General features: G+C 36.1%; 1 protein-coding gene across 2 annotated transcripts in view; it reads left to right on the forward strand.

The window, feature by feature from the left end:
- The window catches only part of ZBTB10 (zinc finger and BTB domain containing 10), a 35,500-nt gene extending 20,158 nt beyond the window's left edge, over positions 1–15,342 (forward strand). For both annotated transcript variants that reach the window (XM_026495841.4, XM_026495839.4), the window contains exons 3-6: positions 4,795–4,893; positions 9,595–9,771; positions 9,985–10,157; positions 10,420–15,342. In XM_026495841.4, the coding sequence (XP_026351626.1) occupies positions 4,795–4,893; positions 9,595–9,771; positions 9,985–10,157; positions 10,420–10,725 (755 nt within the window). In that variant the 3' untranslated portion in view covers positions 10,726–15,342. The remainder of the gene's footprint in view (positions 1–4,794; positions 4,894–9,594; positions 9,772–9,984; positions 10,158–10,419) is intronic.
- The last annotated feature ends 8,610 nt before the right edge of the window (positions 15,343–23,952 follow it).

Consider the following 23,952-nt stretch of genomic DNA (forward strand, 5'->3'; position numbering starts at 1 on the left):
ATGCAAAACATGGTTAATCAGAATTATTTTAAAATGAACCTGAAGAGAAGATTGCTTTCAAGGATAGACAAAAAATACTAACTATAAAGGACAATAGCTGATACCTAGGTACACTTTAGATTTGGAAATTGTTTTATTAAATAAAGAAGTAAGTAAAGTAAATGTTGATTTAGCCCGGAGTGTAGTCTTTATTTTTGTTTATTTAGCAAGTTTAAATGAAATGAAAGGATATCCATAGGAAGGTCACAAATGTCAAAAAGCAAGTATAGTAGAGCTTATTTTTTAATCCTATAATTTGGAGGAAAAGATGACCAGAGTTAACTGCTTTCACTTCCTAGGGAAGCAAAATTCATTTCTGTTTCACGTGTATGGTTGGTTGCCTCACGTCTATCCCACTTAACATCAACTGATTAGAAATGAGTTGCTAGGCAGTTTGGCTGATTTCAAATAAGGTACAGCAGTGATAGGATGAATTGATCCTGATTTACGTGTGTTATTTATGAAAGCTTATGGTCAACCTGGAAGAGCTCACCTATTCTGAGATTGGTTTTTGATATCAAGAACCAAGTAATAAAAGAGTTTTGGTATCTGTAGCTTAGTTATGGTTTTGTTTTTGAGAAGAAACACCGTACACAGGAAGAATATATTTGTCATCTGTTAAGCTTTCAGGTTGAGGTGTTCTGTGCTTAGTGTAGGATTAAAGATCACAAATTAAATTCTAATTCTTAAGCGGTAGGATAGGAGACAGGAAATGTCTATTTTAAGAACTAGCTGAGGAAGCCTTTAACAAATCACTATAGAATGTTACATAAATAGAAACACCCTGCCTGTATTTACAAACCCACTTGGCAGAATTTTAAGAAGTGCCCTCTGGACATACTGTACACTCCAGAATAATGACTTTTTCTTTTTCTTTTTTTTTTTTTTAAGATTTTATTTGAGAGAGCAAGCAAGAAAGCACAAACCTGATGAGGCAGAGGGAGAAGCAGGAGCTTGATGCAGGGCTCAATCCTGGCACTCCAAGATCATGGCCTGAGCCAAAGGCAGATGCTTAACCAACTGAGCCGCTCGGGGGCCCACGGAATAATGACTTTTTTAAAACAGATATCGGAAAAACTAGTACAGTTGTTTGAACATTGATTTAAATTTACTTTTGAAATACATTCAGCTTTTCATAGGAAAATAAAGCCACTAAATTTCAGTTAATCATTTCCAGTTTGTGGTTATGTTTTAGTGTCACTATACAGCAGAAAACTGAGAAATTATTCTTTAAATACCATTAATTAAACTAAACTAGTAATAGAGGTACAGAGAGCAGACTATTCAAACCAACATTTAACAGCACTTTACTTGAAAAAAGTTTTGTCAGGGTGCCTGGGTGGCTCAGTTGGTTAAGTGTAAGCATCTGCCTTTGGCCCAGGTCATGATCTCGGGGTCCTGGGATCAAGGCCCCAGTCGGGCCCTCTGCTGAGCGGGGAGTCTATTTCTCCCTCCCTTTGTGCTCTCCCTCCCCCTATCTGTCTCTCTCAAATAAAGAAAATCTTAAAACAAAAAATGTTTTGTCATGCATTGTGATGAATGCTGGGAAAATGAAACCTAACTAGTATCCCACTTCTCACGGGACAGGTAAAGGAGTCTGTTTACTGTTGCTCTTCTCCACGTGAAGTACTTGTTCATTCTCCTGACTTCCAGCGCATTTATTCTAGGCAATAATCTCACTTTTTTACTATTCAGTATTACAGAGAAAATAAAAGCTGATAGATGGATGTCCTTAAGTACCTGTCTTCAGACTTCTCTTTGTATGTTGATTGTCTTTGCTGTCTCTTCTAAATATCCAAAAATTTGCTTCAGGATTCCAGAATCCTTCTCTTTGAATTTCTTTAATACTTTCAACTTCTCCCTTTCTTAGTGAATTCATTTCAGCATTTAAATGTTCATTACTTTCAACTTTTAAATAAACTCTTACTCTATGTCTCCCTCTTCTCTTTTGCAACCAAATTTCTCAAATTGTATTATATATCATAATTCATCATCTTCCATTCACAATGCAGGCCACTCTTTTTCTCCTTGCCCCACTGATCTACTGGTGTCACCTACTCTAAGACCACCAGTGACTTCCTAGGTGTTCAGTATTTGTTGAATGAAAGTAATGTACGTTTCAGTCCTTATCTTAAATTTTTGGCAGCATTTTCACGGTGGATTCATTCTTGAAATAACTCTTTTCCTAAAATCTGTATCATTTTCTAGTTTATTAAATTGTAGGTTTCCTCAACATACTGGTCATAGTTTTTTCCTCATGGTCCCATCTGTTTACTTCCATGGCCTTACTTACCACACATATTCTGACAGCTCATTTTTATCACCAGCTTAAGCATCGTATTTGTATAGCCTTTGGTGCTAATTTCTCCACTTAGGAGCTTAAATGAAAAAAAAATAGTTAAAATTTTGATTGTTATATGCCAGGCAAAGAGCTAAGCACTTTCCGTTTGTTATCTCATATGCCCTTGGATATAATAAATGAAAATGCATAGGTCTTTTCCTGGTAATTTCTCTACTTTTATAAATAAAACAGTTCTCAATCTTTAGTAAGCATCAGAATCACCTAGAGGACTTCATAAAATGCAGATTTCTGGGCCCCACCTCCACAATATCTGATTCAGTAGGTTGGGATGGGGCTTAAAATTTTACATTTCTAGCGAGTTCCTGGGTAACGCCCCTGCTGCTGATGTGGGAACTACATTTTGAGAACCACTACATTAGAGAAGCGGGATAACCTGCTGGGGTGTGGCAGAGCTGACAGTTGGTCCCAGGCAGTATCTAGAGTTTACCCATTTAACCCACTGTTCCCACTCTAAACATGTTAAACCACCTCTTTCTTAGGACCTGTCACAGTATCTTCACAACTACCCAAAACTGGTCCCAAACTGGTCCTCTTCCAGAGATCCCTAACTGCGCTTTGTATAGGATGGAAACATCCCTCGTTGCCTTGAACGCTGCCTCTCCCATATTCAGTCTCATCAAGCACTGGTGGTGGTTCTTCCACAAACGGCTTTCCTTCATTTGCTACTGCCATCAACCAAGTCAAGTCGCTTCTCGTCTGGATTTCTAAAACAGCTTCCTAACTAGTCTCCCTGTGTCTCCTTTTACCTTCCTTTAATTCATTCATACAGTACCAGGAACAGTCTTTTTAAAAGGTAAATGGGATTAATGCCTTATTTAAAAATCCTTTTACTGCTGTTAAAGGCCAAAATCGTTACCATGGCCTGCAGTGCTCTATGTGACCTGACTACTTCTGCTTGAGGATCATTTTATACTAGTCTTTCTCTTCCTCGTTATGCAATTATGTAATCCTACTGGCCTCTTAGAACATAAGTGCCAAATCTTCAGTAATTTGGGGTTTTATAAGTGCACTAGAACCATTATTGGGTGGTATTCTGTTCTATAAATGTACCACGTTTTATTTGCCCACCATCAATTTTTTTGAACCAAGAACCTGCTTATGTAAAGAGGAGTTTTGTGTTTGTTTTCTTTTTTTTTTTTCTTTTTTTTTTTTTCTTTTCCCCCTCTTGAGTGTTGGTAAGCCAGAGCAGTATGGCATGGCGATATCAAAGATGAGTCTTAAATGACAGAGGACAGATTGTCCATAAAAAGTGGCATTTTAAAAATGTCTTCAAATACTTTTTTTTTTTAAGATTTTATTTATTTGAGAGACAGATTGAGAGACTAGTGGAGGAGGGGCAGAGGGAGAAGCACACTCCCCAAGGAGCAGGGAGCCCAACTTGGGACTTGGTTCCAAGACCCTGGGATCATGACCTGAGTTGAAGGCAGACGCTAACTGACTGAGCCAACCAGGAGCCCCTGTTTTCAGATACTTTTAATTTGGGAGAGTAGATAGTACCAGTGGGATGGTGCTAAGTTCACTAGTAGGAACCGGAATATTAGGACCCTGTATTCTAAACTAAGGAGTTTGAACATAAACCTATAAAAGCTCGGTTGAACCATTGAAGATTTTAAGTTAAGGGAGCAACTTAGGACTTAAACGTTTTAGGAAAATCTCTCTGGCATTATGAATAGAAGTATGAGAATTGTATTTTGAAGCAAGGAGACCAAGAAATTATTTCAGTAATTCACTAACTAACCCAAGAGAACAGTGACAGGTACCTGAATTAAGGCAGTGGTAGAGAAACGGAAGGGATGGAACAGATTTAAAAGAAATTAACAGAGTGGAACCAAAAGCATTCATCTCATTAGTATATCTTCTGTTAGGCTGCTTCTCCACATCGTTTCCATAAGGAATTAACTCTCCTCTGAACTCTTCTTTTACTATTCTAGCTTTAATTGGTCTTTTTCACTTCCGAATCAATACAGGAACAGTTACGTTTTACACATCTAGTACTTAGTACTGACAGCAGCTGTCATTGGGTGCCAAACACCATAATTTGTAACACTTGCATTATCTAATTTAATTTCTGTATCAAATCTATGATCTGGTTGGAAGCATATGAGGAAACTGAGGCACATGCTCACATAGCCAGTAACCTAATCCACCTGCCTCTTAAAGCTTATTCCTGTCCAATACACTGTTCTTCCTATTGAGTGTGCACTTGTTCTTGTGGTTGAAAACCATGTCTTATGATTTTGTGCCTTAATAGCATTAAGCACATAGTAGATATTATAATTTGCAGATATTTTCCTCTTTAATCTGCATAAGAAACAGTACCAAGAAGGGAGGAGTGGTTGGTGATGGCTATAGTGTGGTTGTAAATAACAGATAATTCTACATCTCCTTTTCAGATCTGGATGGTGCTCTACTCTCAGGGCCAGATTGTGATAGGAATGTGAATACAAATTTATTGGCTGAAGCCGGCTCCAGTCAGGATGGAGGTGATGCTGGTAGGTACAGTAGGATTTTATTTTAGTAAGAGTGTGTTTAAGAGGATTTGAAGATTGGGAAGTGTTTGTGTATATGTTTAAGGACCTATTGAGGTTTCTTTTCCTTAAAGGAGAGTGTTATATGTAAATACTTTGAATCGGCTTCTGATACGCCTTTTGCAGCTTGGTAAATACAAATGAATGGGTGTTTATTATTGTTCAGGGGAGCCATTTATTTAAAGCTTTTCAAATTCTTAAAAATCAAGTAATTAAGTTAATAGAGCTGGTGGCTTCCTGCTAGTGTGTGTGTGTGTGTATAATGTATATATGTGTGTATATATATATATAATGTGTGTGTGTGTGTGTGTGTATATATATGTGTATATATATACACATATATATAATGAAAATGGTAATTATCCAAATGGTTGATTAATGTATTTTAATTAGCGTTGATGTAAAATAATAGTATGTTTGGTAACGGTGATAGGAATGGTGATAGGAAATGTTAATTCTAAATAGTAATGTTTTTATCAGTTGTACTTTGGGGGGGTATCCTATACATAGAGGCACAGAATCCATAAATACTTCAGAGAACAACATGAATATAAATAAATTAGGAAGGGAAAAAAGCTTTCTTTAGAGAGGAATGCCAAGCTAATAAATAATGACAATTGAAAAAATACCCCACAGGAAATAATTCAAGATCATCCGTGGATGTTAAGCCACTGTTGATGGGCTTATCTCAAAATGATTGGGCAAAAGGTTGTTGAAATAGCATATTCACATGGTCTCCGTATCATCTCACAGATTACTTCAGTTACAAAGAGGAAAAGATTGCTTTATAATTAAAAGAAGCAGAAATAACCATGCCTCTTACCAATGCACTAGCCAGCACACAACATTACCTATGTAATATTCTTGTCAAAATGTTTAACCCAAATCAAATCATGAGGGGGGAGAATACGAGACTGGTCTACACAAATCCAGCTAGTCTGGATTTTAAAATGTTAATGCCATGAAAAACAAGCAGAGGAACCACTAGATTCAAGCAAACCAACTAAATGCATTGTCACTCTTGATGACATAGGGTTCTAAAATAACTAAAGGGGCATTTGGGGAACAGTTGGGAATTTGAATGTATAGTATGGATAAATGATAAGACAATTTTAAATTTCTTGGATGTGATAAAGGTACTGTGGTTATGTAGGAGAAAGTTCTAGAAGATCCGTGCTACATTGAGGGGTGAAGCAATGATGGGCAAGTTTTCAAATAATACATAAAGGGTGCGTATGTGTATTCATGGAGAGAAAGCACATGTGGCAAAACTATTTGTACAAAGGTACACAAAGGGATATAGATGTTCATTGATTCAACTTCTCGTACCTTTGGAATTCTTTAAAACTTATGGGGAGGGCAACAGCTAGGGGTACTCTTCACATAAAGCTTTCAGAGGCTTCTGAATATAGTATGCACTGACCAAAGTTAAGCCACGTAATTTTGAAGAAAAGAAGTTGCCTTAAGTTGGTTTCTCCCAGCTGTTGAATTTATAAAAAGTTTTGAAATGAGCCATTTACAGATCATATGGGTTGAACTTAAAGACTTTTTCCTTAATACAAAAAATCACTAATAGTACAAGGTATTTTATATTTGGTTTAGAAATCTGGTTGAAGAGTGGGCCTACTTGACAGTGTATGTGAATTTATATGTAAAATTCTCATTTCTGCACATGAACATTTTCAGTGGAGAATGGTCCATATAATTCATCTCCTTTTCAAAAAGTACTCTTGATTTAGAGTCATTTCTCTTCAGGGGACATTTTGATCCATTTTTGTTTTTGCACCAGAGATCAGCCTTTGTCTTCTGATTTTCACTTCAAAGGAACACTGCTTTCTTCTTAGTTCGCCATTATGGAAAAATGTACCCTGAAGGATATTATTGAGCAGTGAGCACAATTTTGAAGTAGATCTTGAATGACCTTAATGATCTTTCAGTGATTGAATTACAAAAGCAATACCTTTGTCAAGCTGCTCATATACTTCTATAAGTAACCTCTACTGGTTATAGGAATTTGGCCAGAGGAAAGAAGTTTGGGGTGAGGTTTTCTTAATTTGAATTGTCATTTTGTATTATGGTGTCTCCTGTCTGTTATTGTGGATGCTTTTTATTAATCTTTACTATAGGTTATTTAGAGAAACATGGAATTTCAAGTATTAAGAACTTCTAATTCTGAATCTTAGGTTATCGGTTTATAAAATATTTTTTTTGAAACATGGAATTTCAAGTATTAACTTCTAATTCTGAATTTTAGGTTATCAATTTGTAAATTTTTTTAAAGGTTTTTTTTATTTGAGAGTGAGCAAGCATGAGTTGGGAGAAGGGCAGAGGGTGAGGGAGAAGCAGACTCCCCACTGAGCAGGGAGCCTGAGAGCTGAATGCAGACGCTTAACCAACTGAGCCACCCAGGTGCCCCTATAAATTATTTTAGGGGTATGCTGTTCTTACATCTAATGAAAATATTAACTTGAGGATATTAACATATCTAACATTTCTGACATTAGTTTTGCAAGTATTTTGATCAAGTCATGCTAGATACATTTATTCAACAAATAATTGAAGGATTGTATGCTTTGGACATAAGAAATACAAAGGTGAGTAAAACAGTCACAATCCTTGCTCTCAGAGCTTACTTTTTTGCACTGATTTGATCAAGAACTATGAGTCAAAGCTCAAACTTTATTTACAAATGTTAAGCTGAAATTGATAGATTCATGTTCACAGGCTACCACCCCCATCCTAATTTCCATCCCCTGCCCCCCCCCCACAGATATGGTGTCTAACTTCAGGATTCTGAAAACTTTCCGTCAAACAAAAATACATTATAGTTTAATCACGTAATTATGGAATCAGAAGGCTTTCATAACATTTTATTTAAAAGATGGGTGAAGGTATTCCAAGTATAAAATAATTTACATTAATAGTAATGAAATCTTTAAATACCCTGGGGACCTTTTTGCTTTGTTGGGTATTGATACTTTCACCAAAGAGGAAATATTAGGTTATTTTAATTTTTAAGAGAAGTAGTGGATCTGGCAGATAGATGGGGGAAAATGAATTTTTAGAAAACCCATTTTGGCAAGCATTTTTTAATAAAATCCATGGTTTTCGTGGAAGGGAAAATTAATGAATTACTGCGTAGGTAAGGTAGCATATAGCCTGGAAATGAGTGTTCAGGTAGAGGAAAGAGTGTGCAGAGGTCCTGCAGAGGGACCCATTTTCCCATGGAGGAACAGTACAAAGGCCAGTGTGGCTGAAATAGAGTGACCCAAGGGGGTAGTTAGATCAAGGGCTAGATTAAGTAAGGCTGTGTAAGATATCGGAAGTCTTTGGGGGCGCCTGGGTGGCTCAGTCATTAAGTGTCTGCCTTCAGCTCAGGGCGTGATCCCAGAGTCCTGAGATCAAGCCCCACATCAGGCTCCTCTGCTGGGAGCCTGCTTCTTTCTCTCACACTCCCCCTGCCTGTGTTCCTTCTCCCACTGGCTGTCTCTCTCTGTCAAATAAATAAATAAATCTTTAAAAAAAAAAAAAAGTCTTTGGAGATTGGGTAGTCTTTGCAGGCTTTTGAGTGCCAGGCTGTCACTTAAAGTTTTGAAAGAATCTCTAATTGCTGTGTTGAGAACAGACTGTTAAGAGGGCAACGGTATGAACTGGGAGATGAACTCTGGCTATTGAAAATAATCCAGAGGCAAGAGTTGATGGTCGATTGGATCCAGGGTGGTGATAGCTAGCATGGAGAATTCTGGATATGTTTACATTGCCAAAGTATTTCTGGATCCAGATAAAGACATACATATTCAAGAAGGAATCCTATCCAGGGGGCACCTGACTGGCTCAGTCGTTGGAGTATGCCACTCGATTTGATCTCAGGGTTCTAAGTTGGAGCCTCACATTGGGTGTAGAGATTACTTAAAAATAAAATCTTACACACAAAAAAAGAAGGCATGCTATCCAGAGGAGGTAATTTTTATCTTAGCTAGTCTGAAGATCTCAGGCACAAATTCCTTAAGGGACATTGGCTATTTTATTTTAATTCTACCTTTCGGATTTTCATTTATTTAAGGATGGGGCTAGAGGTTTTGATGAAACACGCGGGAGGGCCCAGTGTATCTGAAACAACAAGCGAGGGTATAATAAAGCTAGAACCTTGCACTCGTAATTCCTTGTATTTATATTCTTCATTCTTAGTCCATTTTTCTGTACTGATAAGTTTTAAAACAAGATTATGTGATTGTTTTGGAGACAGTAAGTAAGGAGACTATCCTGTTCCAAAGCTGGGCTTCAGGGTGACAATTGTTAAGAGTTCTGTTTTGAATATGTTTGAAATAACAGTGTAAAAGAGTAGTTTCATGTGATCTCCACGCACTTCTAAATATTATTGAAATTTATTTTAGCAGATTTTTCTCTCCCTATGGTTGTATTTCACATTTTAGTTTTTCTGTTTAAGATGCATGCCAATTAGGGTATTATGATTAGGATAATTATGAAGACATTTGTTTCAGACTACAGTGTAGAGGTTTTTATCTCTAGCTATTTATAATAAGCTGTTCTATCATAATGCTCATAAGATTTCATTTATTTTCTGGGCTTTTTTTAAAAAATTCTAATAAGAGGCAGATCTTCATTAACCGTCATTACATCAGAATCACTTTCCAATTGTATTAGGTACTTCACGTGATTTCAAGTATGGCCTGATGCCTGGCCCTTCAAGTGATTTCAAGTATGGATTGCTACCAGGTACTTCAAACGATTTCAAGTATGGATTGATACCAGGTGCTTCAAACGATTTCAAGTATGGATTATTGCCTGAATCTTGGCCAAAACAAGAAACTTGGGAAAATGGCAAGTATTAGTCAACTAAATAAACATCTACAGAATTTTAAAATGATTTTTCACGATTAAAAGCTTCCGTGTTCTGGGTTTTAAAAGATAAAGGTACTGGTAGTCCTATAATAATCCCTATTCTTAGGGATAGACAAGCTTTTGATAGCAAGTTTTCTGTTTAATATATAATTGCTTTTGTGTGTGTGTGTGTGTTTTTTTTTATTCTCAAAGGTGAATCATCTCTAATCATGAACAAGTTAAAATGCCCTCATTGTAGCTATGTAGCCAAATACAGACGAACACTAAAAAGGCATTTGCTCATTCATACGGGAGTCAGATCGTTTAGCTGTGATATTTGTGGCAAACTGTTTACTCGCAGAGAACATGTGAAAAGACATTCCCTGGTAAGTAACTTTAACTGATCTTTGAGATAAAATATATTTATGTCAATGAAGTTTAAGGTATTTTAACACAGTTACCTGAATTTAGGGAAGGTTGATTATTAAATAAATTGCTTTAAGCAAATAATTGATTTATGAACTGAGCTTCATACAGAAAAACAACGGTATACATTCACTCATTGTTAAATGGGTCGTTTAATTGAGTGGTTCAAATGCATTGTTGTCTATACTGTCCTTATATTGGATTTTTCCCCCCTTTAATTAGGTGCATAAAAAGGATAAAAAATACAAATGTATGGTGTGTAAGAAGATCTTCATGTTAGCAGCCAGTGTTGGAATAAGACATGGATCTCGACGCTATGGTGTTTGTGTAGACTGTGCAGATAAATCACAGCCAGGAGGGCAAGAAGGTGTAGATCAGGGACAGGATACAGATTTCCCTCGGGATGAAGAGTATGAAGAGAATGAAGTAGGAGAAGCTGATGAAGAGCTGGTTGATGATGGAGAAGATCAGAACGATCCATCTCGATGGGATGAGTCAGGAGATGTTTGTATGTCTCTAGATGATTAACTGACCTATACTCCTCAAGGATGCTGCATTTGGACATAATATGAATCGACAATTTGAATTGTTGAACTTGAAGGCTTGCAAAATATGGTACATGCTGGATGGTAGTTATGTTGCTGTGAAAACTGTAGGGTCAAAAAAGCCTTATAGCAAAAAAATTTTTTTTTATATTTGCACAGGACTGTACAGCAAACAACCTTGTGGTTGGATTACATGGAGTCCCCACATCTTCAGTCAGTTATCAAAGTAAAACTATTTTTATTTATAGGATATACAGTAACTATTTGGGTCCTACGAATATATTGTACCTATCCTTAAAGAGCTTACATTCATGTCCCACTTTAACATGAATGAAGAAAATCCATTTATAAGACTACAGTGACAGCTGACCCAATTACTCTGTCCATCAAACCACTCAGGCTAGTTTGTACTAGTAGAGTTTTGTTTCTATTTTTATTTTTATTAATTTTATTTTTTTTTAATACAGATTTTCAGTGAGGGGCCTTTTCAACCCCATTGGTTCTACTTTTCTGTATTTTTCCATTTTAATTTGCTTCATAACTTAAACCAAGTCTCTTCTAGTGTTAGGTATTATTTCTCAATTTTGTGCTGATGGGCATGTTTATAAGAACTGGAGAGGTAATTTATTGGAATGAACTGACTTTCCTCCATTCCCCCTTTCCTTTTTGACATGAATTTTACTACTTCACAAATGAAGAAATGATGTTGCAAAGTTAACGTGGCGAAGTTGACAAATACCACTAAAATGATTATGATGTAGAAGTAACTTTCTCCTGCTGCTCTAATCTGATAAATGGTTATTACATGAAGTTTTCTGACATGGTATTCGGTTTTGGGTATCTGTTACTTTGGCACTATTCTTGTTTGCCTCTTTATTTTTGCCAGTGTACTATACCTCAGTCCTATTTGAAAAGACAGAATTCTAATCAAAAGAAAAGTCATAGAAACAATAAGTAAAATGATTTGTTTCCTAATTTGACCTCCATGTCCAGTTTGGTTAGCTTGTTAAATGCGATAAAAGTGAAATATCAGGTTTTTACTCCTGTGCCCTTTTTATCATTAAAAGTAACACAAAAAGTGCATTCTCTTTTGTTTGATACTTACTGGGATATTGAGCGTTTTGAAATTATGACAGATAATTATTTTTTCAATTCCTCAAAGTTTTACTACATCTTCATATATAGTCTTTCTGGTAGTCACCGTGATTCAGCAGTCTGCAGAAATCTTACAAATATTGAGAGGCTTTACAATTATTCTGTTAACTGAATTCTTCAGGGTACAAGGGGTGATATATTAAATTGAAGTTGTCAGATTTATTTAATCTGATGACAGATGAATTAGCTGATTGTTAAACTCACAGCAGCATTTCACATAATGTTAACATGCATGACATTTATCAGGAACATATTGTATATTATGTAAGATTGAGGGATATCATATTTTCAGCTTTCTTTTAAATAGAAATTGAGTATATTTTCCTATTTTATATCAGGTCACTAAATTACACTATTTGTGTGGAAAAAATTGCAAAGTACACTTTGACAGACACAATCCTTTGGTGCTCCATCTGATCAAAGTTGAAAGGGTGATACTTTTTTTTTTTAAGAGACAAGCTTTCTCATTGTCTCTGATTTCGGTAGTATAATGGTTTAATGTTAGACATTGATGTTTCTGCTTGGATAAATCAAAGATAAAAAGTACAGTTACATGGTTAGATACATCTTTTGTCGTCTGAACTTTGTTGTAGTTTCTACATAACTAAAACTGACATGAATAGTTTGGTTTGATTTTTGTTTAAGACTGAAGAGTACATCTTACTCTCAGTGTTCTAGACAAATGAGTATAATGTAATTCTGGTGGGGTCCAAAGTAGACGTTAGTTGGGCAAAGATACTATGAATGAAAAAGTATTTTAAACGTAAAATGTTCTGCTTTGTGAATATGTAAGTATAGTATAAAGATTTCTTTCATCCCATTTATCCCCCTCCTTTAAAATAAACCATAGTTTACAATTGGTAGATCTGTCTATATATAAATATATATTAAAGAGAAAAGATATATATCTGAAAATCACCTAAATCTGCTTTATTAGACTACAGTTCACTTATTGCATAGAAACTGGACTTGGCTTTACATTCTTAATGTACTTTTACTTTTCCTCAAGATATGAACTTACTCTCTTTAAACTGAATTTTCTTTTACTACTTAAATCATTTATGTATATCTGGTAAATTATGACCAAATTTTTGTTAGATTGCATACAGTAAATTGAAATACACACTTGGTACACTACGGGATTGTTGTGCTTTTGTTTTGGTTTTAGTTGGAAACAAGGTTTGATGTAGATGGCTTGTTACTGTTAATTTAAAATATTCTATAATTGTCCATTACCTTTTATGTTGTGTTGTGACAGATTTGGCTATATTTTTAGTCAACTGAAATATGATACTTTAAAAAGTTTGTTTTTAGAAACGTAATCCAAAGGAATGTTTATACTCTTGAATATATTAGCCTCAGCCTATATAAAAATTTCTTCTTTAAACATTTTACCAGAAACAGAATTGACAGATTTTTCTACTTGCTGACTGCCTAACTTATTTGTTTCATGATCTCGAGGGACTGCTTTTTCCCTTCTAGGTCTTTTTTAAAAAATAGTTTTAGTACTAAGGTATACTACTGGACGTTTCTATTTTTTTTTAAGTATATTCTTTTTCTGACTTACAGTACAATTTCAGGAAGTTGATAGATATAAGAACTTAACGATTGGTCTCAGAGGTGACAGTGGAATACTCATAATTTTGTCTGTGGATCCCTGGCAGAATTATGTGTTACACATTTGCTGAATCGTCCTCTTGTAACTTATATTTTAAATGAAACATATTTTAGAGCTTGTAATTTTAATGAAGAGGAAAAATATAAACTGTTTCTTTCCTATTCACTCTAGTAACAGACCCTCTCATATAAATTAAGATCATGTATTCTTTCTTAGGATTCTCAGAGACAGTTACTTCCATATGGTCCCTGCTTTGTCGTTGTGACTGCCCCTCATTTTTCATATTCACTAGATAACGTTGCTAATTTTAGCGCCCTAGCAATTAAGAGCTTAAAAAAACTGTAGGAAAGGGAAACTGAACACTAATAAATAGCTTCGAAATTTGGGGGGAAAACACTAGCTGGTTTTGGTAGAGCCATCCTGATGAAGAAGAGGGAGATAGAATGAGTGGATTCACACAAAGTGCTTCAAACACTGGTACATAATAGAGGCCTAATACTACATCTTAGTTTAATAATAGATGCAAACCAAGAGGAAAGGGGGAGAAAACAGAAAATGAAAGGATCAGGGTTGGGAAATCTGTATTCATACGATAAAGTGTAAAAGGCCTGAAGATGACTGGAGTAGTATAATACGGGGGAAAGTGTGATGGAAGAGGAATTTTAAAAAGTCAATAAATTCTAAACTTTGGTAAGCTTTATGTATATTTTTAGGATTTTGTCAACATAGAGTTTATTTTTCTGAATGATTCCAAAAGCTACCTTTTTTTTCTTTTTTCTTTTTTTTTTTAGTGCCTACATGTGCCATTGAGCTTTACATTATTTTCTCTAATTCCCGATAAGGTAGGTGCTATTGTCTCCATTGTATGGAAGAGAAAGTCTCCAAGAAGTTCGCATAATATAACTTGCCCAATATAACACAGCTACTAAGCGGTAGAGCTGCGATTTGACCAGATTTGATTCTGAATGGAGCCCGTGCTCTTTAGGGGGCCCTACTAACTTGCCTCATGAAACAACTTTTGTAGAATTTTAGTGCTTTAAAGGAGTTTGTGTATGGAGACCTATTTTCCCTGTAAACCATCTATGTTAGGAATTTGAGTGTCTAATCTTTACTTCCCCAAATATCCTTATCACTCTTCCTCCTAATAACAGCAGTTTTGTCACCTGACTATAAATAAGATACCTGACCTCAGTGTAGCACATGCTATTAATTGGCTGTGACATTTTTATTTTTAAAAGGGTGGTTTTAAAGTGAAGAACTAGACATGAACCCCAGTTTTTGTGCCGTTCAGTCACCCAGATCCTTAAACTTAACTATGGTACATAATATATGTGCTTAGAACTAACAGGTGTTTTTTTGTAGTCACTTTAGGATTTAAAGTGGAAAATGTTTTTCCTGCTGTATCCCTGCTTTCAAGTGAAGTTGAACCGTTCTAGATAGTTTAAAATGTGTTAGGGATAAGCACACTTTAATAGATGTTTTCTAGCCCTGAATTTTAGGACATTGGGTACTTAATTTGGAGTACACTGGCTATTGAGAACAAAATTTTTGGGTTGAGGAGAGAGGGATGGTTGAGGCCATTATGAAATGGGAGAATCAGCATTTTAAACACTGTAAACATAAAAGAACGCTTTCTTCTGCCTGCTGTTTGTAAAAGCTCTTTGGGAAGATCTTTTACGAAGACCAATTTTTTTAAATGTAATTTACCTACCTAGTATAAGTGTCCTAAGACATGTATGTAAACTTCCAAAACTGTTTTGTCTGTGTATTTAGAAAATACACAAGAATCTTTATCAAATCTAAAAATATAAACTTGTGAGCACTAAACTTGATTCTGGCTTTGTGAATTTTGTTGACTCTGACATTTAATTCAGATTTCTTTGCATTAAAAGTGTACTAATTTAGACTAATTGAGTAGGGGAACACCTTTGTAAACTTTGACTTACGTATAATTCAGAAAGCTTTGTACTTAAGGTTTACAAGCTGGAATTATAGTATATTCGGGTCTTCTGGTTTTTATGTTTTTATATGAAGTACATAAGTGACTCCGACTACCTCCTAGTGATGCTTGGGGAGCTGCTTTAATAACTGATTGGTAGTAAGCATTTTATCTGTCTTTTCATCTTTACTACTTGTGGGAACTCTCTATAGGTTTTAGAAAACACTAAGATATTTCCCCTCTGATTTCATGTGTGCATTAATTTTGGAAGTGTTTTAAAAAGCAAAGGTAAACTACATCCCATATTTACTGCATATTAGCAGACTAATGAATTATAAGTAAATGTATGTTTCAAGTCTTTGAAACTTTAATAATATAGAGAAAAGATACTTACCTGGGTTTTTTAGGTTTTTGTGGTGGTGTTAGTAACAGAGCAAAGGAAATCATAGAAATGACTAGATAGAGATTTTACTAAAGAAATGAATTTTGTTTGGAGAAGGCTGGCCATGTAACACATAAGGCCTAGTGTCTTAAAATTGTAAAAGCTGTCATATGGCAGAATAATTAGATATATTCTGTATGATTCTGAGAGGCTAAGACTGGAACCACTTGGCTCAAGACTAAAAGCAGCTTTTAATAATTACCAAAAGAATAAATGTGATTGCTTCGAAAGAAACCAAATCTCCTAGTCTGAGATGTTCTAGAGAAAGCGAAAGATTACCTGACAAGCATTTTGGCTAAGGTAATAGTGACCAAACATTTTTATCTAACGGTGTTTCTGTTTTTGTTTTGTTCTTTGCTTAAAAGTTTTTGGACCATTGTAGCTAACCAGCTTTTTGTTTTGCTTAGCAAAAACATTGTTAAAGTTATGCATAAATATCTCATGACGCCAAAAAGGACACAGTGGAAATTCAGAAATCATGTTTAGCTGTATGGAAAAATTGCTCTTTGAGCTTTTTCTTTCACTTTGCAAATTATCACAGACCAATATTTGGAAGCTGGTGTAGGAAGTTAAATTACTGGATCCATGGTTAGATGAGAAAATTAAAGGTCCTTCGGATCACAGTCTTTGTAAATTTTTCCGAATTTTGAACTAAAGATTGAGATAAAAAATGAACCACCAGAAATCTATTCAGTTAAAGTGCATAAAAAAGTAGGCTGAGTGACTGCATGGTGCCTTTACATGCTATTGAGACTACCTTCTGACTGCCGGCCAGGTATTTTTTTCCAACACAACCAAAGTTTGGCAATAAATTACCAATCTTCCAAGCATAATTAAGTATGTTTTGGAATATTAGTGGAAGATAAGCAAAATACAATCTTCTTGGCACATGTCTCAACAGTCAGTAGGAAAACCCAAAATATTGCAAGATGATTGTAGAAGGTTTTAGGTTAAAATTTTGAGAAAATAATTGATACCCAGAGACGTTACTACAATGATTTTACAGTCAGTTTTGGGATCCAGGACTTCTGAACTTCATTTCAGTATTTTACCTGTACCAAACTCTTCTCGATAAATGATTTAACATTTGGGAAAACAAATGAGGGACTACAAAGTATAGCATGCAATTCCTGGCACATAAATCTGAGCTCAAAGTTGTTTACTAAGTGATTATTAAAAGATGTCAGCAACTTTTTTAGGATGTTGCTTGCTAGTATCTAATGGCATATAGCTAACAAGCTAATTTGGTTTACAAGCAGTTTGTGTTGCCAAGCACAGGGTATGTGGGATCCCTTGGGACTTTCCCCACTACACCCTTGGGTGACTGTATCTGAAGACATAATGACCAAACCCAACCTATAGCAAATTCTAGTCTAGAAATCTCAATGCAAGTAGCCTTTTGGTTTTTTTAATCTATACCATCTGCATAACTGGGAATACTCAGTGACAAGCTTAAGTATTAGCCATTTGCTGCAAAATATTTGTTTGAAAATAGTGGCTGGCTTGTCACCACTAATATCTTCAGTGTCTGATATTCAGTGTATAGAAGGAAGATGTGAAAACCTAGAGAAAACCCTATTGGAATTTATACCTTCATGAAGAGTGCAACAATGCGTCAATAAAGGTCATTTAGATCTGATGCTTTTGTTGCTGATGATTTTTATATTTGTTAGGCATGTTGAGTGGGCATTTATATTTTACCATGTGAAAGACTGATGTGTGTTCATGTGGAAGATGGAGCTTAGTACTTTTGTCACCCTCACCCTCTTCCCTGTTCTTGCTGAGACCTGGATCCTTAAATTGGGATGTTGGCATTTACAAAGACACGTGGGTAATTAATTCTCCAGAGTACATTATACCACAGTAATTTTTCAACTAATTGTCACCTAAAGCATTAAATCAATTAGGTCCTTCCAAAGAAGAACAAGTCTAGGAACTGAGTCCTCATCCAAGAGCACTAGTCAGGGAATTAACCGTCACTCAGGCAAGGGAGATTCGAAAGTTTTTTATGCATTGGTATGGATTTTCTCTTATTGGTAGTCTTAACTTTGCCTCCTGTTAGGATTTTTTTTATTTCATCAACTTAAAGATGTTTGTTAGAATCCTACATTAGATTTCAGGCAGTTTTTTGGAGGCATTCTAAACTTTGTTCCTTCTGAAGGTAGCTGACTCTTATTGGCACCCCAGTCTATTTTCTGGCCCTTTGTTAACTGGTGACACACTGTACTCAGAACCTGAGTTCCCATTTTAGCCTATGGATGCCTCTCTCTGGTTATATGTATTCAACAGACAAATAGCAAAGACGCATTTTTGAGAAAATGGTGACCTGTGATGAATAATGACATCACACTGTATTCTGTCTCAATTATTACAAGCCATTTGCAATGGGAAAAGATTCAAAATTTAGCAGGGAACAAACAGGCTATTCATTTCAGTGGTTTTGAAAAGCAGAAATGATTGGGAATCGTGCATGGGTAGGATAACCAAAAATATAAAATGGTGCAGATTGAGAAAATGCATACATGGCACTTTGCGTTGTCTCCCTTCAACGTAATAAAAGGAGAAAATACTTTTATCTTGAAAATACATCTTAAGAGTTACAGGGGAAAAAAGGATTTGCTCCCCATGTAATTTTTGCATGGAGCTTAATATGGCAAACAAAAATGTTTATATCGGCTATATATCTTTTTCTGAGATAGGAATATATTACTTTCTAGGTGCCACCTAGTTCTGTAGGACAAGAACCATATTGCACAAGTCTGTAAGAAGAGACGAGCTCTTCTTCAGAAGATCCACTTACGTACTCAGGGAAACTGACACCTTAACAGTCTACCTCCTATTTGGGGGTGGGGGGGAGAGGAAGTTACTTGGACCTAGAGTTTTCCTACCCAGTAAAGCAGTTCAGTACAATTGCAGGCCCCTGGGGTTAATGTTCAGTCCACTTATTTTTCGCGTAGGCATAGGGAAAGAACACCTTTTCTCAAAGGATGCAATCACAAGCTTCTGTAGTTCCCCCCAACTCCAAGTTAATTCTTAAGGAAAGTAATAGCCTAAGTATCATACTCCATTTCGATGCGCCTTTTTTTTTAAGCATAGTATATTTACACCTCATTAAGTCTCAATATCAGATATCTAATCAGTGTGCAAAATTCCAATTTTATTCACTTCACACATGTTTGCCTTGTAATTTTACAGATTGCTTTTTGGTCAGGATTCTAACTGTAGGAGTCAGCAAGCTTTTTCCTTATAGGACCATATAGTAAATATTTCTGGCTTCATGGGCCATAAGGTCTTCATTACAAGTAATCAACTTTGCTGTTGTATCATGAAAGCAGCCATAGACAGTACGTAAATGAATAGTGTGGCTGTGTTCTGATAAAGCTACTTCCATAAGGCAGCAGGCTGCATTTTGCTGACCCCTGATCTGTAAGTTCTCACTCCACATGTGTTCATTCTCTCTCTCTCTCGCTCACTCTGTCCTTGCAATACATACATTAAAGAATGATGTGCCTTCTTAATGCCAATTATTTTCTTTCCAGAATTAACAGACCTGGAGTAGCAACAAGATTTAACACTTTGGCACCATTTTAGCTGAAAAGGATAAAAACCTTACCATCTTGGCTCTGATTAGACAGTAAGACCTCTTTAGGAACTCACTTAAATACTGTATCCCAGTACAAAGGTGTCCTCCCCGAACCCCACTCCCTGGTTTCTAAATAAGAGAATTACAGAATACATCCAATTCAGAAATACATTCGGTGTTAGTAAGGAAATCCCACTTGTTGATAAAAATACAAACTTTTCTAATCTAGACCCTTCTATTGCCACTTTATCCCATGTTGAAAGATTATTTTACATCAGGCCTCAACCTTAATCAAGTTCTACAATACTGACTTTCTATAACCTTTATTTCCATTCATAAAAGACGTCAGTAAATGAGACTTGTCAGTCATCTTGGACATAGCTCGAAAATGCTAAGCTTGTGAGTAAATGAGCCTAAGAATCTGACCTGAAAAACACTTTTCAAGCCCTTCAGGAAATATTCCCAAGACTAAAGACTACCAAACTGAGCCAGAAATTCGTCATTGTTTCAGATACACTAATTCCCCATCATAAGATTTTATTTATTTATTTGACAGAGACAGAGCCAGCGAGAGAGGGAACACAAGCAGGGGGAGTGGGAGAGGAAGAAGCAGGCTCCCTGCGGAGGAGCCTGATGTGGGGCTCGATCCCAGAACTCCGGGATCACGCCCTGAGCCGAAGGCAGACGCTTAACGACTGAGCCACCCAGGTGCCCCTAATTCCCCATCATAAACCCTGCTGAGGACAATCTTGGGGTCTGTGTTGCTCAGTTTCCTGCAATGGTACGTTTTTACTAAATACGTGTCAAATGAACCAAGTATTGAACACAATTCTTCATAGTCAAAATTTCTATTTAAAACACAGTTTCAGGGTCACCTGGTGGCTCAGTTAAGCGTCAGCCTTCAGCTCAGGTCATGATCCCGGGGTCCTGGGATTGCCCTGCTTTGGGCTTCTTGCTCAGCAGGGAGTCTGCTTCTCCCTCTCCCTCTGCCCCTCCCTCGTGTGTACACAATTCCCCTCCCTCTCATAAAATCAAAAAGTTTCAACGTTGACTTAAAACAGTTTGAAGAATTTTTTCTTATTATTAAGACCCAAATTAATCAGAACAGAGGTCTGATTCTAAGGAATTTAGAAAAAGTTCTGTCGCTCTTCTAATAATGTCCTATCAGGAGCATCAGATAAATTCAGAAAGGATACATGATACAACTCTGAGAAGAACACAGTCACTTAAGAATGCAGCAGGGTCACTCTGGGCAGTCCATTCACTCAACCCACTGCAATCTCAACTGCAACTTCCATATTTGAGTGCAACTCTCATAAAGACCACTAATGACTAGTTGCCAAATCCTCATCTCTGCAGCATTTGGTTCTGTTAATGACTAATTTCCTTCATACAGCTCTCTTCTTACTTGACCCTGTAAGTACTGGTATTCCCTTAATTCTATGCTGGGCACCCTCCCGGTGGTCTTCCCCTTGGTGTTCTTACTCAGCCCCAATGATCACCATGACAAGCCTTCGTGACTCTCATCACTGATCTCTGTTCAGAGTTCACAAATACTTGTTTAAGTGACACGACTGTTGTTTGAAACACAGGGTTTTCAATCACAATCCTAATTTGGGTCACAGTCCTTTAATTTCTCTTGGTTGACCTCAAGAGTCTTTAGATTTCCATTCTACCATATGGGTTCTTACCATGAGCTGATACTGCATAGCAAAGTCACCTTTAGAAAAACTATAATCTTGGTTTCTCTGGAGATACTTAATCATCCAACTAGGTTAACACTTAATTTGGTGAGGTGCTATCTAGCTAACGTATCAACACGTATGTGTCTCTGCTAATTATACAGATCAATAGAATCTCTGAACTGAAGGAACCTTAGAAGCAACTACTCTATGCACGTTTACCCAGCCTCTGATTTCATTCCATAAATGTTCATCTCTAGCTCATTACCTCACATTGCAGGTCATACTAGCTTGAGATGCTTCTCTATTCTCTAAACCGAGTTGAGTTGAAATCCGCTTATTCCATCTCTTAACGCCACACAGATTCTCATCCTTCCATGTATTAGTCTACATAATGTAGAAATTGGAAGGGGGGTGAGTGGACTACATGTGAGGAGTACTTTTTCCATTCCTAGGGGTGCCTGGGGGGCTCACTTGGTTGACCCTCCCAACTACTGATTTCAGTTTGTGTCCTGATCTCAGGGTCACGGGATCGAGTTCCACATTGGGCTCCGTGCAGAGTCTGCTTGTCCCTCCCTCCCCACCCCCACTCTCTCTCTCAAATAAGTAAAATCTTCAAATTTTTTTTTCCATTCCTAGAACAGTATTGTATGTTTTCAATCCTGTAAATATAGTATCAGAAACCCATGCTGTTCACCCTTTTCCAGTTTAATGTCTCACTCCTAAGGCTAAGAAATATTTAATATAAAAAAAACAATTTTAAACAAAAGCATCCAAAAATATTTCTTATAAAGTAGAATATTAATTTGCTGGCACTGGTGTAGAACATTTTAATATAAGATTAAACTTGCTTCTGCAAGATAAGATTAAGTTTGCAGCTTGATATAAAAATTTATATGTTGCTAAATCCTAGGCTTTTAAGGATTTCGTAATTAACTGATTTTAAACGCAGTATAATTTTAACACAAATGTAATGATTCAACTCCCTTTAGAAACTGTATTACAAGGAAGATGAGAGTTACTTTTTCCTTTAATTGCATTTTAGATCATAGTCTAAAAGAGGTGAGAAATTTTTCATTTTTATTAAATTGTAATAAAACTTCAGGTCCCTCAGGCCCAAACTATTCCTCTCCTTAAGCAGCAGTACAGATTTATAATTATGGCTGCTTTTATTTTTATACTTATTTTGAAAAAATTTATGAGGACAGTCCTAGTGCATTTATGTCACTAAGATGGAAGAATGGGAATATTGTCCTTATTAGGGTAGCCATTAAGTCTTAAAAATTACTGAATGCTCCTTAGTATAATATTTTTTCTCAATGTGTGAAATTTAAAAACGTCAGGCAATTCCATAAAAATAGTTACCAAAACCACATTTTGTAAAGTTTATTGCATGCTGTTTGAAAGTTACATCATATCCTTCATCTTTGTCTCAGCAAAAATCCGAGATCTGAGAATCCGAGGACGTTTTGCCTGGGTGTGGGTGATGAATGTCATTGCCATTTCCAGCCATTTATAGATACAAAAGAAGAAGGGGATGTTTTCACTCTTCAAGCATTTATCACTCACGGACATGCCAGTTTGTTACAACTTTTAGGTTTAATGTAAGCACTTCCTTTATAGTATTGCTGTGACTCTAATCTAGACGTCTGAATGCCCATTTTGGGGAAACTAAGCCTAAATGATTGCAGACATCATATTTTCCGCAGCAGAAAATACATTTGAGTTAGCTTGTTTGCACTGTAAAAGTCTGTTTTCTGCAAAAGGAAGTGAGTGACTTGAGAAATCCGATTTGAGAATTTTCCCAATATATCATACTGTCATTAATGTCCTGCTTTTTAATAGAATCTTTTTTCTTATATTCTCACCTTTATTAACATAATTCATTGTTGGAGATGATCAGTAAGACAACTGCATTTTGTATCTTAAAAAAGAGTGTCAGCTTTCTTTCTTAGCCACGGGTACAAACAGAAAGCCAGACTTAAGCTCGACAGTAAAGCAAAGCCTTAAGCAATTGAAACTAAAGATGAATGTACTATATAATTGCATTCCATTGTAATAATTGAAGTATGTTTAAAGTATTTTCATTGTGGGATGAAAAATGAGAATATGGTATATATTTAAGCCCTTTAATATTTTAGTTCAGAGCTGAAAGCTTTCCAAGGCTTCTAAGAAGTAAAGCTATACCTCATTTCTGGGGCTCTCTCATTCATAGACATTGGAGAGGGGACTTACATAAGCCTTACGAGGTACACTGTATTGGAAAGAGGATTCCTCGAGCAAAAGTTTTCATGATTTGTAGATGTGGTTTAGAAAGTTTTCAGAATAAACGACTGGGTTTCATGTGAATCTCACGTTTGAGCAGGTAAATTTGGCAAGTAATTAAAGAATGTTTTCCTTTAATGTGTCCATTCGGTATATGAGATCATTATCATTAGTCAGATCAGATCTATATCTTTGGCTCTATCGGAGACCCTTTGTTTTTTCTTTACAGGGATCCAAATTACCATATATGCTGTTGTATTCCACAGTGACTAATTAGCATGAACTCTTCAAATACGGCAAGGCATTTCTATTTTAAAATCCATCCTTAAATAGAAAATGTTGAATACTGCTAGTAACAATATTCATTTTTAAAATAAATAATATAGTAAAATTATTCATCATGTGAATTTTCAAAGTGAATGCGTTGTTTAAACATTTTCTTTTCCCCTTCTGCATTTGTGCTTGACAGGCAGTCCCACATTCTCTACCCTCATCTCTGAGTTCCCTACTTGAGATCCTTGTTTAC

The sequence above is a fragment of the Ursus arctos genome, unplaced genomic scaffold (genome assembly GCF_023065955.2).
Source record: "Ursus arctos isolate Adak ecotype North America unplaced genomic scaffold, UrsArc2.0 scaffold_6, whole genome shotgun sequence".
Lineage (NCBI taxonomy): Eukaryota > Metazoa > Chordata > Mammalia > Carnivora > Ursidae > Ursus > Ursus arctos.